An 18,939-nucleotide genomic window follows, 5' to 3' on the forward strand; every position below is an offset into this window, starting at 1 on the left:
GATTTTAACTCTAGAGATCAGCCAGTAGGGCTCAGCAGCGCCAAAGGAGCCGTTCAAGCTATTTCGAAAGTTGGGAATGTGACATGTGTCACATTGCTGACGACTACGTCGTTGAAGTGGCAGTTGCTGAGGTGCGAACATATGCAAACGAATATGACACGGACTCAGAAAATGACTTTTCTGACCGAGAGGATGAAGATATTACCCTAACTACGGTTTCTGATCCGGGAGGCCAATTCGTGCCCATTTTCGCTTGGATTTTTAATTACCTAATTGGAAAAGACACCCTTCAAACACAGACTGAAAGTCATTTGGAAGTTCTTAGAATTATTTCATTTCAGAGTTGAGAAAAGAGGAGTTCTTATTGTATCAATTTTCGACTTGATTTTAGAATTTACGCTCTATGTGTCTTTTTAGCCAAAAATAGGGTCGAAAGTAATAACTAAGTCGCTAAGTCAATTAATAACAGTCTGAAGATTTTAGATAATGAAAATTCATATATTTGCACTGCGGTGGAGAGATGAAATTAAGAGATCCTCGCAGCTAAGAACACTACTGAAACGAGTAGTTGTAAACAGGACCTGAAAAAAAAAATTATTCAGGCCCGTACGGGATTTGAACCCATGACCTCTGCGATACCGGTGCAGCGCTCTACCAATTGAGCTAACAAGCCAACTGGGAGCTGGTCAATGAAATGGGTCCAAATAAACATCCAAGTGAATGAAGATTTTAGATATATGAAAATTCATATATTTGCACTGCGGTGGAGAGATGAAATTAAGAGATCCTCGCAGCTAAGAACACTTTAACTGACAACTTCTGAAGAACAACTTCTCAGTCTTTTAACTGACAACTGACAAATGGCCCAAAAATCTAACTGAGAACTGATAAATGGCCAAAATTTTAACTGACAAGTGTACCCCCCTCCGCCCCTCATCCGGATCGTCATTAAGGATGTAGCAATATTCATGCAAACCTTCAGAATCATCGCATTGAGAGATTTTATGTATTATACCTATTTTGGTGAAAACCAAGAGAAACCTTGGGAGGGGGAGGGTCAATTTACCCCGGAAATCATGTACCAAAATATGACACTTCCCAAGTGTTAACGAATGATAACAGAGAAAAGTAATATTCAGATGTTAACATCAAACAAGAAGCAAATGCAAAAAACAAACCTTGAGAAACCGCTGTGTCTGACATCAGAGCAGAGAATTGAAATAAAACGGAATAGAAAAAAACAAAAAACATGTTTATAGAAATCAAATCTTCTCGTCAGCAAGGGAAAGAATCCCAGCTTTGTTTCAAATGCGATTAGCGACAAGCTGCAGTCAAGATCTTATTTTCCTGTGAACATTTCCAAGGCGCTGATTTCAACCAATATGATTATAATATAATTTTAAAAATGTTTGCAGCTGCTTCGAGCTCTCTGACGTGCAAATCAATGCGGTCATTGTTTACTCAAACTTGTCAATAGAAACAAGTTTTCCTTGTATTCCTACCACTTAAGAAAGTGAGGAAAGAGGTGGGCGCTTATTCAAAGGGTGGCGGGTTGGGGGGGGGGGGGGCGCTTTTTTGACATTATGAATAGGGAGTAGGCACTTATTCGGGGAAGGGCACTTATAAGAGCGTGGGTGCTTAGTCGAGGAAATACGGTGTTCATTATTTATAACCTTTATTGTGAGCAGACATCATCTTATTTAAAGTATTTGATGAACTCTTGTATTTAGCACAATGAAAATTCAATTCTAAGATTACTCCACTATATTGTAATTCTTCAAATTTAAAAAATGTTTACATAATTATGAATTTGAATTAGAAATCTTGATTCTAGTTGTATTTTCCTACTGTAGCGTTTCTAATATGGTGTCTCGGCGCCCCTCTCTTCAATTTATTGATATTCAAATATTCCTTTGCCTAATAACTGCAAATATATGAAAAATCATATTTGTTCACTGCGGTGAAGAAACGAATATAAACGATCCTTGCAGCTATGAACACTACTGCACTAGTAGTTGAAATAAGACCTGAAAAAAATTCAGGCCTAGACGGGATTGGAACCCATGACCTCTGCGACACCGGTACAGCAATTGAGCATACCAATTGAGCTAACGAGCCAGTTGGGAGCTGGTCATTATGTTGGATCCAAATAAACCATCCAAGTGGTGAATAATGACTTACTTGTTTTTCATTTATTTTATACCTATTATTATCAAATTATCATATGCACTTTTTCTAGCGGTTGTGGGGAAATTGCAGTATAATAAGGTTCTTGTGTCGGACGTATTTCTTTGTACAGTCCAGGCCCTGGTTGTTCGAAGAGAGGATAACACTATCCACTGGATAAATCTCTATCTGGTGGATAACGCTATACGGTTTGCTATTACTTATCCGCTGGATGGCAATTTATCTGTTGGATAGCGTTATCCCCCCTTTATACAACTGGGCCCTGGTGTTAGGTATACTAAAACGTCTTTACAACTGATAACGTACTTGCATTAAGGGCTACTTCACAAATCTTAATGATTAATAATAATGAATAATAGTTATTATTAGTAATAATGATTAGCAATAATTAAACAATAGTCCACACTTTCTATCAGTTTACTAGCTTAATAACTCACGTGGGATGTTGGAGGAGGAAGAGAGGTTTGTAAATCACGAGCCAAAGGTTGTCAAAGAAATATACAGAAAGCAAAACAGATAAAGCTCAATATGATTCGGTCAGCAAAGGCCTATTAGTGGTAATGTTTAACGAGTGCCTGAAAATGTTCTCGTGTTGCTATCCTGGCTTTACTTCCTTTTTAAGATTTAAACATCACAATAGTTTTAGTAACCAGTCGACTGAATTTCCGTAAAACTGAGGGCTCACAAAGTTGTACAAATGGAACCCATGCGGGTAAAGTCCTTATTCAAGTCTCTTCCCGTCTTTGCACTCGCCGCATATAAGAAAAAAAGCAATTTAGAAGCCGAACTAAACAGCAAGCAATCTATCGTCTCCTTAGCAAGTTATCACTTTGGCGTTTGAGGGGAGAAAGGAGAGGGATGGATAGATGGAAGAGGACTCTTTTCAGTACCCCACCTCCCCTCCCCCAGTCTTCGTGAGTTTTCTAACGTAATACATGGATTGAAAGAGTTTACTGCACCAAAATATATCCCATAGCTGAGATATTTCTGTTACCGTTATCTGGGGAATAAGCTGCTGCGTTTCCACACGTATTGGAGTTATCAGGAGATCCTCCGGTACCAAAACCAATCCTGGAGTCACAAGTGTCACAATCGTTATGCTCGTTAGCTATATAACCAATTCTTGCTTTAGAAAAAGAACTTGAAGTACCTACAGCATTGAAGCCCTCCTTGTTACAGCCCAGTTGCAAAGAGCCCTCCGCACCAATCAACTTCTTCCACTCGTTACGACCCAGTGAAGTAGCGCGGTATGTCCCATCAGCAATCAGAGAGTACAGAGAGTTGGCCTGCCTGTTAATGACAATAAACCTGAGCTGTCCACTTATCTTCATACCGAGACAGATCTTGGAGAAAGGTGTGTTCCAATAGGTCGGTAACTTGGTCTCTTGTGTGTCAAACCCAGTCCTTCCGCCGTTGATGTTGTATTGGTTTTTATCACTCCAGTAGTGAGAGTCATAGTGAAACGTTGCCTGAAAATAATTAAGATTTAATTTATCCTTAAACATAAATAACACGATGCATCACGAAAGGAAGAACCCTCAGGAAATCAGTAATACAGTTCGCGTAAAAGCCATCAATCTATACCCTACTTGCAGGTCCTTGCAGGCGTTTTAGATATTAGGGTATTGTAGCACTCATGCCAGAGGAATTTCCGCAAGCAGGGACCGCGATAAGAATATGGGCGAGTTGCTAAGAGATTCTATCGTAGTTTCGACGCTTCTGAAAATTTCTTGCTCGCGCTTCATCACCCGCAAGAAAAATCCGCCAAGAATATTCCGCCTAATGGGGCTTACCTTGCTGCCGTCAATCTTCATTAGAGGCGTCCATCCTCCATCTCCGCATCCAAAATCCCCCATCTGACAGAGGACTGTGATTGGTTTAGAGTCAAGGTCCAGTGGAACCAGTTGACTGGCGTTTGACCTGCTTGATACGAAAACATCCATTCTTGATCATATTATTAGAGGGGGTAAGTTTCTAAAGAAACTGTGGTGCTGCGTCGATGGGAGAGTATAACAGGGTAATTTAGTATTATCAACTGAGTTGATAACGTAAATAGGCCACCGTAAAGAGTTTCAAAGCTGACGTTTCGAGCGTTAGTCCTTCGTCAGAGCCCTTCGTCAATTGCTCGAAACGTCAGCTTTGAAACTCTTTACGGTGGCCAATTTACGTTATTAACGCAGTTGATAATAATAAATTACCCCGTGATCATATTAGTTTCCGGCGAACAATCTTCTCTTGACGTCGAAACTATTCGATAATTTTGTCTTTATTTTATGCTCGAAAAGATAATCATTTGGTATCACTTACTTGAAAAGGTTGTAAGCTTCTTTGGAGGACCCAATACCTAAATGTAAAGAAAAAAAATAATAAAAGTCAGTGTTTGAAATATTTCTGTTCCATCACAGTCCAGTAGGGGACACAAAAGTAGAGTAGTTGCACATTTTTGTATCAAGCTATTAGCAAAATCTTTGAGCAATAAGAGATTTTAAATATCACTTTGGTATCAGTTACAATTTACTGCCGATGGAGGGAGGGGGGGGGAGGATTTTGGTTGTGGCACAATGAAAGTAACCCCTCCCCCCCCCTCAGTCAAGGCTCTGCAATATCCTCATATATCCGCTCTCCTCAGTCTCCCTGAAAATCATGTGATCCTCCAAATCCTCCACCCCCCTCCCCCGTGATAAAAAATAATAATTGGTGCCTGAGGAGAAGTTAGTAAAAAGAAAAATAAATATTCAGTTCCCCACCTCAGATCTTTCGATTTCTCCGTCAGATGCTTAATTAACTTGAACATCGACAGATTCAACATCTTCATGCATTGCATTTAATATTTTTTTGTTATATATTTTCGCTAGCTATTTTAGAACATTTTCGAGCCGCAAGTTTAAGTAAAAAATTTATAGCAGTCACTTGTGAATTATAGTATTTAATGCCATGCCAAACTTTTCACCTTTTTCACAATATTCTCCTTTGAAGCCTTTTGCACAGCGGCATCCGAACGAGCCATCTCTATAGTTTGTGACACACGTAGCCTCGTGTTGACAAGGTGGCGAAGAGCAAGGTGACTGTAGAGAAACAAAGTAGGAAAATGTTCCATGTACTTTGAATAGGAGGTACATGAATCTGCCAATCCGCGTTATTCCGTCAATCCGATCCTGGTATTTTAGAAAGTGGCTTTGTGAGATTAAAAAATATATTGCTAAGCCGTTGGGATCTATCAGTCTGGAAAGGTTTTCTAACTGTTTCGAACGTTCGCAGAAACTGAAGCAGTCTGTCGATAAAACATTTTAAAACAAAATCGACTTAAAGCTGACAAAATACTGATGATTTAAACAACGATCCATTCTTTAAATAAACAGAATCTGGTATCTTGACTCAAATTTTCAACCGAGTAACATGTATTTTCTTAGTCTGCCGACGTGCCTGGGAAACAGTAGGTGGTAAGTAAGATAGTGCGCGGCACGAGAAAATGTTTGCAAGCTTTACAACATGCCATGGAAATACGGCTGTCACCACGATGAATACCGCTACAGACCGACACCATTTGCAGTGACTTTTACCTGACTGCCTTTTCTCTACGATTTTGACAAAGCTTCCAAACTTTTAACACGTTTACTTGTCAAAATTAAGAGTGTTCCTTACCTCAATGGCAAAATGATGCGAACTTTTATTCCCTTTATACTCTGTGGAGTTTTTGAACTTATCAGATGACAACAATTCACACCAAAGTATTCCCTGGGCTCTTTTGAAGGCGGCCAGGTTTACAGAAAAACAGAACGGATTGCTGAGACATTCTAACGTGCAGTCAAATACATCAGACACTGCCACTGTTCCAACAAGCGGGACATTCAAGTGATGAAACTCGTGTTTAATGAATGTACGCTTCAGGAAGGTTCTTGTGGAGGAGGCGAGGTTACCTTCGCGAAACACAGGGTTTGATTCTGTAACAGGAAAGAAGAACAGTCCAGTAATAAAAGGACATGATGGCACCACTCACAGGAGGGAGTGGGGAGGAAGGGACTTGCTGGTTACAAGAATGGATGAAGTGGCCTATAGAACGCTACCCCCCCTCCCCCTTAGACTCAAAATAATTAATGTATAATGTATATCATAACTGTGGGACTCTAGATCTTATGAATATTCATTAGCGAAATCCGCTAATGACCATTTTCCTATGATCAGTGGTGAATCAGCTTCATTAAATTACAACGTTTGAGGCATACCATAAAAAATTATACCTTTTCAATAATGGTTTCAAGTCCGATCAGTATCAGCCTTCCTCCTTCTTAATCATCTCCTCCCCTCCCTCGCAGCTCTTTTCAATAATTTCGCGGTAACCCCTGCCTCTCTACGACTAAAACTAAATTTGTGCTCGTGCCTTATTAGGATGTTGCACTGTAGAGTACATCGAAGAGGTAACTGAGAATGGTGGAAAGCATGAGATATTTATAAAATCGAGTGATATTTTGAAGTATCGAGAGCTAATTTAATCTGATCCATGCGTTTTTCGCTCGCGTTGTTTTCGGGACAGTGCTCAGTTCTATGCCAGAATTGTTGTCAGAGTTATCAGCTGATTAAACCTATAACATATTTCAAGTGTTTTACACGATATTTAGCCCTTTAGTAAAATATTAAGATATTTAAAAACATTCTGAGCATTTACGGAACGAAAGGTATGTGACGTTTGATTAGAGGCCAAAACGTGCATTTAGATCATACAAGACCAAGGTAAACAGCCTATAATAAATAATTTTAACTTCCCCATAAATTTTTTGTTCTAATTGGGGGTGAATTTTGTCAGCTCCCTCGTTTTTATTCAGCAGCTATCCATTCCAAGTACCTGAAAGGTTGGAGAAATCTTGCGACTCTGTTACTATGGTACCTTTCTTGATTTTAGAATTCATAAATTTTGCCAATTGGAAGCAAAACAGTTATTATTTTGTCAACAGCTTGAAGCTGTCTTAACATCTTGGGTCCCTTGACTTCCGCCAAATTTGATTAACAATTTTCCTCCTCTGTTGGCGCCAAACTCTGTTTGGTGCTCAGCCCAGGAGGCCCTCGATCAACTTGGGTAAATTCAGGCGATAATTTGAAAGATAAAGAAGGATAACATGTGAAAAATTAAGTTGGGAAAAAAAGAGAAATTCGCTTCCTTGAACACTTAAAACGATCATATCGCAGATAGATTTTTCGCAGCCATTTCAACAAGCCATTTCGATTTTAATTTATTCAATAGTTGTTCAGGAACCTCTCAAACATAAAGTTGCGTTGTCTTACCCTTTCAGTTATCAACATCTGCCGTGTCAGTTACCATAAATATACGCGCATTTTGAGTGACTTTAATATATTTATTCACTGAGGTAACATTTTAGAATAACATTTTGCAATTGATTTGTAAGCATTTATAGCTCTTCGGTGCTGTAATGTTATCATTCGTTTGTGTTCCTCAGTATTAATTACCTTACTATAACATATTGCTTTGAAACTTTCCTTCGGAAAAATGAAGAACATCAATCAATGATCTGATAGACATAGGAGTCGAATGTTTCTGCGAACCCACTTTTGGAAGTATTTGATAAATTATTTTGAGCAAAAGCATGGCAAGGTCGAAAGCCTGTAGTAAACCTATGTAATTTTATCCAGGCCTAAAGGAGTGTAGCTGTTTTTTTGGCTGCCTTGAGAATTTAAATTGAAGCTGAATAAAGGCTTTTTCAATCAATGACTAAGCTTGCTCTTGAAAAACATTTTTCGATATAGGGTGATGGAGTGTTAATTGCATTTGATCAAGTTGAAAAACTGAACGTTGGAGGGCAACAGATTGACTTGAGCTTTGCAACTTTATAACAGCAGATATTTATGAAAGGAAGTTAACTAAACTTTGTGCCATTCAACAGCGTCCCAAATTATAAGTTATAATTCAAATTGTTGAAACAAGTTTCCTTAGAGCATTCAACGCCCATCACTAGCCAAGTGAAAATATAACAAAAAACAAAGACTGATAGAATTCAGGGAACATCTGACTATATCCAAATTTTGAGTTAAATTACTATGAATAACTGAATATTATCAACATCAATGTTCTAACACTGAAAACAAAAAGAGATACGTATTAGTAAACGCGTCTAACAAACCTTGTGAAAAGGCTGGATCTGGAATTAGAGCAGAGACTTCAAATATGAGGGGATAAAGAAGACCAAAAAACATGTTGAGAGGAGATCTCGTCGCCGATGTGAGATATTTAGCCTCGCCTCTGATGCAATTGACTTGTGAGCGACTGAAATGTTGACTACAACCAATAGAATTTGAGCGATTCCAGCTGCTCCTAATTTGCTGACGCACAAACCAGCACTTTCTTTTGTTTTTTCAACAACGGATGTCTGAGTGCTATGATTGAGTTTTATGAGAGCGGAAGGGAATATTAGTCGAAAATCAGGTTTGAAGTTGTTTTAGTTATCAAATGATATGAACCAATTTCCGCTTTACCTTTCCCGTAACTCCAAAGAGGCGTCATTTTCTAAATAGTTTCTGATGAGCTGATTGCGCAATGAGCATTCACTTACATCCATATAGGCTTGCAGTAACACCCGGTGGTTTAAGTTTGTTACTAAGGGCAACCTGAATCGTCTTGATAATCAAGTCTCTGTTCTACAATTAGAATAAATTCACAATATTCAGGTTGTAAAAGCGGGCCTCACGTGAAATGCTACGCAAAAGCTGAGTGCTTTGAAACGATGTTGTAGAATGAGCGAAATCAGAGGGCCTGAAAAAATTTCCATGTTACTCAGTATTGCAATCGTGGAAAGCGTTGTATTAAACTTAAGCCGTTCTAATTCGTTTACCTCTAAGATCTGGAAATCAACTCTGGGTACAGTCTGTCAAACATTTCTCCGTAATTCAGCCGGACATTTCAGCGTAAAAACAAACAAAATCGTTTTTTTCCTAGCTTCCTTTCTAGCTTCCTTTCTTTCTGTGGTAAGGGAAGTTGCTATTTAAAGGAAAACTTGACAACGAAGAATCAATTGACAATACAGATGACTTGGCAAGAAGGAAAATCAGAAGGTTTACGTGAAATTCTGAGCTACGACAAAAGAAACAGAAATGCCATAAGTACGTTATGAACAAGTATAGTAGGTATTGAAAACCTATTCATATCATTAAAGATTTCTACCAAAAACATCCTTTCAAAGAGAGTCTTTTGGTATTAATTTTTAATACGTTGTGATAGTGGGTTCCTATTTACGAGTTAACTCAATAATTTACAAAGAGAACTTCGAAATAAAAGTACCGTAGGTGTCCGTGAATATACAATGTGGTTACCACTTTAAACTTTTTAATCATCCTTTGCATTTCCATAACCCCAAAATTAGGATATCTAATGAACACGGGGGGCGTTTGTGATTCATGAGCACAAGTGATGTCTTTTAATTAAAATTTCTTGAAGAACTTGATGAGTAGAGTTGACTCAAAATAATTTTCACAATAAACAAACTCGGTCGTAATACAAGCTTTTTGACTTACAAAACTATTTATCATTTGCCATCCGGGCTGAAATAGTCCCAAAATTACCTAGAAAGCTTCTAGAAACCAACAGAATCGGTTTTACATTTATTCATGCCTTGTAAATAAAGAGATTGACATCTAGAATTTGCATTTAAAATTATCTGTGGCGTTTCTGTAAGACTTGCGAGAGAAGTCTATTAGTTTATCATCGTGCGAGTTAATTTCCTTCAGCTCAAGATCAAGAGAATATAAAGGTCTCATTATTTTTAGTTGTCAAAATTTCCAATTCTCAAACAGGCAAACTGGTTCTGTCTTGGTTATTTCCAGGGGGAAATTCCCCCCCCCCCCCCAAGGTTTTTCTTGGTTTTCGTAATGGAAATCGCCTTAAAATAGGTGAAATGCATGAAGCTCTCAATGCGATGATATTTGCCTGATTACTCTGAAGGTTTGCATACGTATTGTTACATCCTTAATGAATGTACTACTTGAGTATGAGTAGATTTGGTAGACGGCTTGTCAATCAACAGAGGCAAACAAATGATTGTGTTTTCGATTCATTCAAATATTTGATAACTTTGAGGTCAATTATCTCCCCTTGCCAGACAGCTACAACACTAGTTTTAGTTCTCCTTTATAATCCATCATTTCATCTCGGAAAACCACCAAAAAAATATTTGGGTACTGCCCTATTTTTGTCTTGGATGCCTTTTAACATCTGCGACTGTGACAAGCTTCTCTCAACTACACCTGTCACGCAATTCCGGCTCTAAGCGGTCACTTGAGCAAATAAACCTACATTCTATAGCTCTTTATACAAGGTGATTGCTCGACGAAGCCAAAAAATGTGAACAACTTTCGAGAGTTTTGTTAGGAATGGAAAATTTCACGTTTAGAGAGATGTATGTGGGCGAAATGTTAATGGGAAAATCGTAGCGTTTCTTTCTTCTGTCGTTTATCACTTTGGAGAGTTGCTGAAATCAGCAAATATGGCTTTTGCATGGAACAAAACACTCATTAGTCTATGATTTCATTGGTTATTAGCATTATTGCACAGTTTACAATAAGGAAACTGTGAGAGGAAAGGAGATGTTGCGTGCTTTTTTACTTTTAAGTTACAGTGTGTAACAACTTCGGCTTTACTAGACAATGGATGACGGGAAACTCTGCCCCTCGTTTGAAAGGAAATATCAATAGCCCCATGAAATTTGTAAACTGCGCTATGTTTCCAGAAAACAAGACTGGAAAATGTTGTTCCCAGTTTCCACCATCAAGAAATTCCACGCAGAAGCCTTATTTGTAGCGTGACTGCGTGACCTCTCTTGAGAAGTACAAAAACTGTTTACCTTTCTTTTTCAGGGTAACACTTTTAGAAAATTCTTAAACCTTCTGTTATTTTATTTGCCTGTTTTTTTTTAATTGCCAATAGCATCTGCATCTGCTATTATTTTCGCTGAATTTCATAGCCTTTTCTGCATGCACGTGCGAATCGGGTGTTACGCAGCGCTTTTTTCGAGTTTGGATGCATGGTGCGTGGTGCGTGGGTTTAGATGTGTAGGTCTAGCGTAAGAGATTTCTGCACGCTGCAAAAGGGCAAGCAACACAGGTTCCTATGTTTTCTCCTTTTCCTTTATCTGTATTATAATTTCTTTCATGTATTATCATATATGTATGTTTTTTGATTCCCTCAGGGCGTTCCCTTAGATTTGGAAGTAGGTTATGAAAAGTCAGTACTGACCAGAACTGAAATCCTTTCTGGTTGACTGAAATGTGCTTTTAGCCTTCTAGCCGCAAAAGGCAACTCTATGCATTGAAGCGTTTTAAGACCTTTGTAAACTAGAGACGTCACATGGACGAGTATGCAATGTGTTAAGGGGTCAAACATTTACACTGTTTTACACATTAATCTGTGACCCTCAAAAAAGATCATGTACTCTTACATAATATGTCCAAAAAGTGTCGCGCATGTACTACACCGTTGGCGCACCTGGCGAATTCTTTCCGCTTGCTTCAATCGAGAAAAGACAACTTATTTACTATTTGCATTAAAGTAGGCTTATCAAATACAAATTTTTACTTTCTCATCATCATTATTATAATTATTTCAATCGAGGGCGAGGTCACTTGCCGACGATACGGCAAGGTAACCTCCCTATTGAGCCCCATGAAATTCTCGTCAAATGTTTTAAAACTTTGTCTTCCCATGGTTTGCACGCAAAAAAGAGAGAAAAACTCCGGTATCTCAATGTAGTTTATTCATTAGCCAATTCACGGTCTGTTTTCCAACAGCCCGAGAAAAAAGAAAAATTGAAACAACGGGCGTATCGGTCAAATGACGTGCAATTTATTCCACAAGGAGTTTGGAAGTTCATTTTTCCAAGTAAATTTAAGAGGGGGTCAATGTTTTGTGACAGCCGGAAAAAGAATTCTCCGAAACGTCATGTCACTGTTGTAGAGTATTAAATACAAACCAAATTTTCCAAAAAGTTTGATTTTGAGCTGCATTTCAATGCACAAATTTCCTCGTAACGAAGAAATGTGTAAATGTTGATGGCATTGTTCATTGGACGTGTGTCCAGATAATTAAAAAAAATATATGATACTCTTCCTTAGAGTAAACGAATGATGACGGGAAAAGCAATATTCAGATTTTAAGGAGGCTTCATAGAGTATTTTGAGCGCACGAGATCTGGGTGCGAACATAGCGCGAGCTTTAAAAGTGTCAACATATAAAACAAACATGGCGGCTCGATAGGTTCGCACGATTGTTATCTGAAAAATGTGTGTTAAAAACAGTTTAACACAATACAGCTTTTATGTGATGGAAACTAAGGTTTCCAGAAACTGCACCCTCAATATTCATAGGTCCTCTACGCCTGGAAAAGAGGTCAATCAAAAAGAAAACACTGCGGGGAAGATTGCCAAAAGGCGACAGATTCGAAAGTTTACGCATGCTCAAATCTAGATCTTCCGAGCAAGATTTATCGCGTCTCCTTCGGTGGAATTTCCTAAGATTTGCTGGACCGTTAACATATTTGTGCCCTTCCAAGTGTTTGTTAATAAAATAGCGAGGCAACTGGCTTTCTAATCCCTGTTTTTTTCGGCTTATAAATAGTCGGCAGGACAAATTTTGCACACTGAAAATTTGACAGATTGCACCAAAGCAAATTGGAGGTCATCAAAGACAAAGCCAATTATCACTGGCAAGCGCTTCCTTTCGTGGAGTCTCAGCTTAACAACGAAAATCATTTTGATAATATTTACTACAGCAAACGATAGTCTGAACCTTGCTCATCGCCCTTTTGATGCTAGTAACCTAGAAAAGCGAGAACATAAAAATTTTCTAGAAAAACAATACGCTGGCACGCGCGCCAACTTTCAGCAAAAACCCTATGAGCCTTCTTAATAATAAACACATAACAAACCTTGAGAAAACGCGATGTTTGACATCTGAACAGAGAATTGAACTAAAACAGAAAAGACAAAAATGAAAAACCTTTTTTTAATCAATTCTTATTTAAATATTCTTTTGGTTATTGCTTATTTGTTTTTCATTTATTTTTTACCTCTTGATATCTAATTATCACATGCACTTTTTTAGCTGTTGTGGAGAAAATGCAGTAAATTGAGACCCTTGTGTCGAAAGTATTTTTGTACAGACCTGGTGTTGGGTATATTAAAAGTCTTCACAACTGAATGTATTCTTGCGTTAAGGGACTGGTTCGCAAATCTTAATAATTAATAGTAATTGATAATACTATTTTAGCATGATTAATAATGATTATTAGTAGCAGTAATAATTATTGATACTTAAGCACTAGACCACACTTTCTATTGGTTTACTGGCTTAAAAACTCACGTGGGATGTTGGGAGAGGAAGAGAAGTTTGTAAATCACGAGCCGAAGGTGAGTGACTTGCATATTTTTTTTCAAATTTGTTAGTTAACTTTTTGGTTTACTGATACAATACACGATAGGTTTTTGACCAATCAGGGCGCCTGTAGCACAGTCAAGCCTGTATTAAGCGGTCACTCACGCTAACACGCGCTGACCGCTTAAAACAGGTTGTACGGATTAGGGATATTGTAAATAATGATAAACAACGCCACTTAATGTACAAAAACTCGCTTGAAAATGCTTCTTAACTTAATTTTGGGAGAGAAATATGGATTAATAATCACTTCAAGGATTATTCTTAGTTTTATTTTGAATGGTCCTGGCCGTGCAATACAAGAGGAGGACAAAAGCAAACGGTTCATTGCGACTAGGTATAGTTGAGTGCGACCACTTCATAGAGGTGACTGCTTAATAAAGGCAGAAAATGCAGTGTTTAATGGGAAAGAAATTTGGGAATTTGACAACTGACCGCACAATGCAAGGTGACCGCTAAATACTAAATACTATATCTCAGTTATCTCATAAAGTTGAAGAAACTTAGATAATGTACAACTTATTGCAAAAAAGTGGTTAAAGAATTATGCAGAAAGCAAAACGGAAAAAGCCCTCCTAAGAATTTAACAGTTTTGAATCACTTGCTTTGAAATGTGAGTTAGGTTGAAATACTACTTCTCTCCTATCTTCTGACTTGTTTTTCACACATTTGCAGTATCCAACATGAATACTAAGAATTTAGATTTCTCCAAACAGTTCATATTTGGCTATTTCCTTTATTCATTTCTGATTGTTTTCTTTGGCAGATCATTTCAATCGAGAGTATATATCCGTGTTTATAGGTAAGAATACATAAAGAAGGTTTGCTTCATAAAGCTACAACTAATTCTGAGATTAAAGCATCAGAAAGTAACAGCTGAAGTTGGCATGGTGACGCAATGGGTGAGTTGCTAAGAGATTCTCTCATAGTTTCGATGCTTCTGAAAATGTCTTTCTTGCGCTTCATCACCCGCAAGAAAACCCCGCTAAGAATATTTCTCCAAATGAGGCTTACCTGGCTGCCGTTAATCTTCATTACAGGCGTCCATCCTCCACCTCCACATCCAAAATTCCCCATCTGACAGAGAACTGTGATTGGTTTAGAGTCAAGGTATAATGTAACCAGTTGACTAGCGTTTGACCTGTTTGACGCGACAAGAAATCCATTCGTGATCATATTTGTTTGCGGCAAAAAATTTCCTCTCGACGTCGAAACTATTCGATAATTTTGTATCTTTTTTATGCTCTATAGGGTAATAATTTGGTATCACTTACTTGAAAAGGTTGTGAGCTTCTTTGCAGGACCCAATAACTAAATATAAAGAGAAAAAAACAAAAGTCAGGTGTTTAAGATATTTAGGCTCTATCACAGTCCAGGGGACACAAAAGTAGAGTCGTTGTACATTCTTGTATCAAGCTATGAACAAAATCTTTGAGCAATAAGAGATGATAAACATCACTTTGGTACCGGTTATAATTTACTACCGATGGAGGGGGTCAGAGGATTTTGGTTGAGTTACGATAAAATTAACCAGATCGCTCCCCCCCCCCCCCCTCAGTTAAGGCTCTGTAAAATTCTTACGATCCCCACTCGTTAGCAGTTTTAAAATTGACAGCCAATTTCTACAGTCCCCCCCCTTTAAACTCTTTCGGCGACAACTGTTCCCCCCTCCTTTCCCCCTGAAAATCATGTGATCCTCTAAAATTCTCCACTTCTTCCCCCCCCCCCCCCCCCCCGCTCCTTCGTGATAAAGGATGAATGATAATTGATCCCTTAGGAGAGGTAAAAATTAAAAATAAATATTTAGTTCCCCACCTCAGACCTCTTGATTTCGCAGTCAGATGATTAATCAACTTGAGCACCAAGAGATTCAACATCTTTATGCATTGCATTAAATGTTTTTTAGTTATCTATTTTCGCTAGCTATTTTTTAAGTCTTTGAGCTGCAAGGTAAAGCAGAACAATTTATCGCAGTCACTTGAGAATTTTAGAATTTAACACCATACTAAACTATTCACCTTTTTCACAATATTCTCCTTTGAAGCCTTCTGTACAGCGGCATCTGAATGAGCCATCTCTATAGTTTGTGACACATGTAGCCTCCTGTTGACAAGGTGACGAAGAGCAAGGTGACTGTAGAGAAACAAAGTAGGAAAATGGTTCATTTTGAAAGGCAGCTGTAAATCTGTAAATGTTCGGTAAATAGGGAGTACATTAATCCGCCTATCGCGGCGCGCTATTTCGTCGATCCGGTCCGGATTTGTTTTAATATAAATTTTTATGGTATAGACATACCTCATCTGATAGCATCAGTGTTTTTTTTATTTTTATCAGTATTAAGATTTTGGATTAGTTTTCTGCCTTTGCCGGTATTTGAGAAAGTGGCTTTATGAGGTTAAAATATATTGCTAAGCCGTTGGGATCTATAAGTCAGGAAAGCTTTTCTAACTGTTTCGAACGTTTGCAGAAAATGAAGAAGTCTATCGATAAAACATTTTAAAACACAAAATTGACTAAAGGCTGACCAAATACTGACGATTTAAACAACGATTCCATTCTTCAAATAAACAGAATCTGGTATCTTGACTAAAGGCTGACCAAATACTGACGATTTAAACAACGATTCCATTCTTTAAACAAACAGAATCTGGTATCTTGACTCAAATTTTCAACTGAGTCACATGTATTTTCTTAGTCTGCCGACGTGCCTGGGAAACAAAGGTGGTAAGTAAGTAAGATAGTGCGCGGCACGAGAAAGTGTTTGCATGCTTTACAACATGCCATGGAAATACGGTTGTCACCACAATGAATACGACAACAGACCCACACCATTTGCAGTGGCTTTAACCTGACTGCCTTCTCTTTACGATCTTGACAAAGCTGTCAAACTTTTAACACGTTTATTTGTCAAAATTAAGAAATGTTTCCTACCTCAATGGCGAAATGATGCGAACTTTTATTCCCTTTATACTCTGTGGAGTTTCTGAACTTATCAGATGACAACAATTCGCACCAAAGCTTTCCATGGGCTCCTTTGAAGGCGGCCAGGTTCACAGAAAAACAGAACGGATTGCTGAGACATTCTAACGTGCAGTCAAACACATCAGACACTGCCACTGTTCCAACAAGCGGGACATTCAAGTATTGAAACTCGTGTTTAATGAATGTACGTCTCAGGAAGGTTCTTGTGGAAGAGGCGCGGTTGCCCTCGCGATACACGGGGTTTGACTCTGTAACAGGAAAGAAGAACAGTTCAGTAATAAAAGGACATGATGGCACCACTCACAGGAGAGAATGGCGAGGAAGGGACTGGCTAGTTAAAAGAGAGGATAAAGTTGCCTATAGAACACTACCCCCTGTTATGAGTAATTGTTGTTAATATAATCTTCCAGAAATTTCCAGACGGCTGAGTCATGCTGACTTGCATACCGTAGAGCTTTCCGGAAAATTTTATCAAGTCACGTATTTATTAGGTAATACTTCTAAAATATATAGTTCTTAAGTAAGATTTTAGAATTTTCCAGAACACTTTGTGAATATATATAAAGACTCACTAATGTAATAGTAGCAGCGGTAAGTGTTATCGTCAGGCGACGACTGTTTTTGATAGCTATGCCAAGAGAGAGTTACTGTGGAAGATTGCCCGTTCAAGCGGACTTTGGAGACAGCACTGAGATTGCATCAGTGGTGAGCTGGGATATAAACCGTGGTGGTATTGTAAGTATTGTATCACTTTTAGGAGTCACTCCTCGCTAAGAACATTACTCGCCGTTTAATGTAGTAGTTGAGTTTGTGCAATTGAAGCGTTTTTCTGTCAGTAAGATTATACCGTAACATGCACCCCCTTCCCCATATCATTCAAAAGAATTGATGTTTATCATAGCTATGGGACCCCCCCCCCCCCTCCACTTCTCTCCCGGCTCTTTCAATAATTCCGGGGTGACCCCTGCCTCTTTGTGACTAAAACGAAATTTGTATTCCTGCTGTATTAGGATGTTGTGGAGTACAGCGAATAGGTCACTGCGAATGGTGGAAAGCAATAGATATGAAAAAAATTCAGGGATATTTTGAAGTATCGATAGCTAATTTTAAGCTGATCCATGCGTTTTTCTCTCGCTTTGTTTTCGGGACAGCGCTCAGTTCTATGCCAGAATTGTTGTCATGGTTATCAGCTGATTAACCATTTACAAGTTGTGTTGGACACTGTTTCGCTGTCCTTTTTTCCACAACAAAATCATTGACAGTTTCTTTGCTTATTCTTAAACCCACACAAATGAAAATGTTGGCTTACTTGATTCAAAATTACAGTCAAACCTGATGCGGCTCCGTAAGTCCCGAATTTGTTTCCCCGTGATTTTCAACTCAGTTAAGAGGTCACCTGTATGAAGCGGTCGTAATCACCTTTGAGTGAGTCTGAACGGCCTCTTTGTATTATCTTCCACCTGTATTGAGCGATCACTTAAAGTGGAACTACTTGAATAAAACGAAGAATTATCCTTCAAGAAAAATTTGATCCATATTTTCCTTTCGAAATCAATGTCAGTAGTACTTTTGAGCGAGGTTTTGTACAAAAAGTTGTCAATTATGGCATAAAGTGGCGCTTTTTTATCGTTGCCTAAATTAACCTTAAAGGGCATGTAAACCCAAAAAACGTTCATTTTCTTTTCACATAGATGTTTAGTAAATATATCAAGTACACCAAAGATACCAGTCGTTTTTTTCTCAAAAGTCCATTTTCACTTTGTAAAAGCTCTTCCAAATTCGAAACATTCGCCATCTTGAATGGCGCCATCTTTCCTGTGACGTCACGGGTGGACCCTACAAAGTCTTGTTTTATAATCGCGTGAGGCACCATAGTTAGTAGAGGAGTCTCCTCTACTAACTATGGAAGCACGAAGGAGTCTTTTCTACAGCCGTTGTTCGCCGGTCTTGTCATGATTTTTTTACTTACAGTTTGCTTCAATATATTCAATTTTTTCGTAATGGTAAAGCGTTGTGTCGTCCAGTTTTGTACTGATTTAAACAAAACTGGGCATACAATGCAAATATTTTCAAATGACGCAAATTTGAAGCGGCAATTTGTGAAATTTATACTAGTGAAAATAGCCGATTTCGTCGGCTCGACGAAATCGGCTATTTTCACTCGGACAAATTTCACAAATTGTTTGTAGCAGTAATTTTTCTTCCTGGTGCTGTACCGAAGATTCAGGCCTTACTAGAAGCAAATTATTCGGAAGTGTAAAAACGACCCATATAGTCGGTAGACGACGAGGATTCGGAAGTGGCCGACCGAACTGAGAAAGAAGTTGAGCTCTTCAAAAGTT

At 38.4% G+C, this 18,939-nt stretch overlaps 1 protein-coding gene and 1 long non-coding RNA gene across 2 annotated transcripts in view; both read right to left on the minus strand.

Annotated features, from left to right (window-relative positions):
- Nucleotides 1-1,658: 1,658 nt before the first annotated feature.
- Nucleotides 1,659-18,939, minus strand: part of LOC149044396 (uncharacterized) — a 91,909-nt gene continuing 74,628 nt past the window's right edge. Inside the window, exon 2 of the long non-coding RNA XR_016188000.1 lies at nt 1,659-2,068. This is a non-coding gene — a long non-coding RNA (uncharacterized LOC149044396). The remainder of the gene's footprint in view (nt 2,069-18,939) is intronic.
- On the minus strand, nt 2,124-18,252 carry LOC149044397 (uncharacterized). The gene is made up of 6 exons (XM_089210009.1): nt 18,165-18,252; nt 16,547-16,896; nt 15,634-15,748; nt 14,890-14,926; nt 3,981-4,107; nt 2,124-3,656 (listed from the first exon to the last, which is right to left on the minus strand). The coding sequence occupies exons 1-6, from the start codon at nt 18,250-18,252 to the stop codon at nt 3,138-3,140; spliced, it is 1,236 nt and encodes a 411-aa protein (XP_089066135.1). The 3' UTR covers nt 2,124-3,137.

This window comes from Pocillopora damicornis, chromosome 6 (genome assembly GCF_964200805.1).
Source record: "Pocillopora damicornis chromosome 6, jaPocDami1.2, whole genome shotgun sequence".
NCBI lineage: Eukaryota > Metazoa > Cnidaria > Anthozoa > Scleractinia > Pocilloporidae > Pocillopora > Pocillopora damicornis.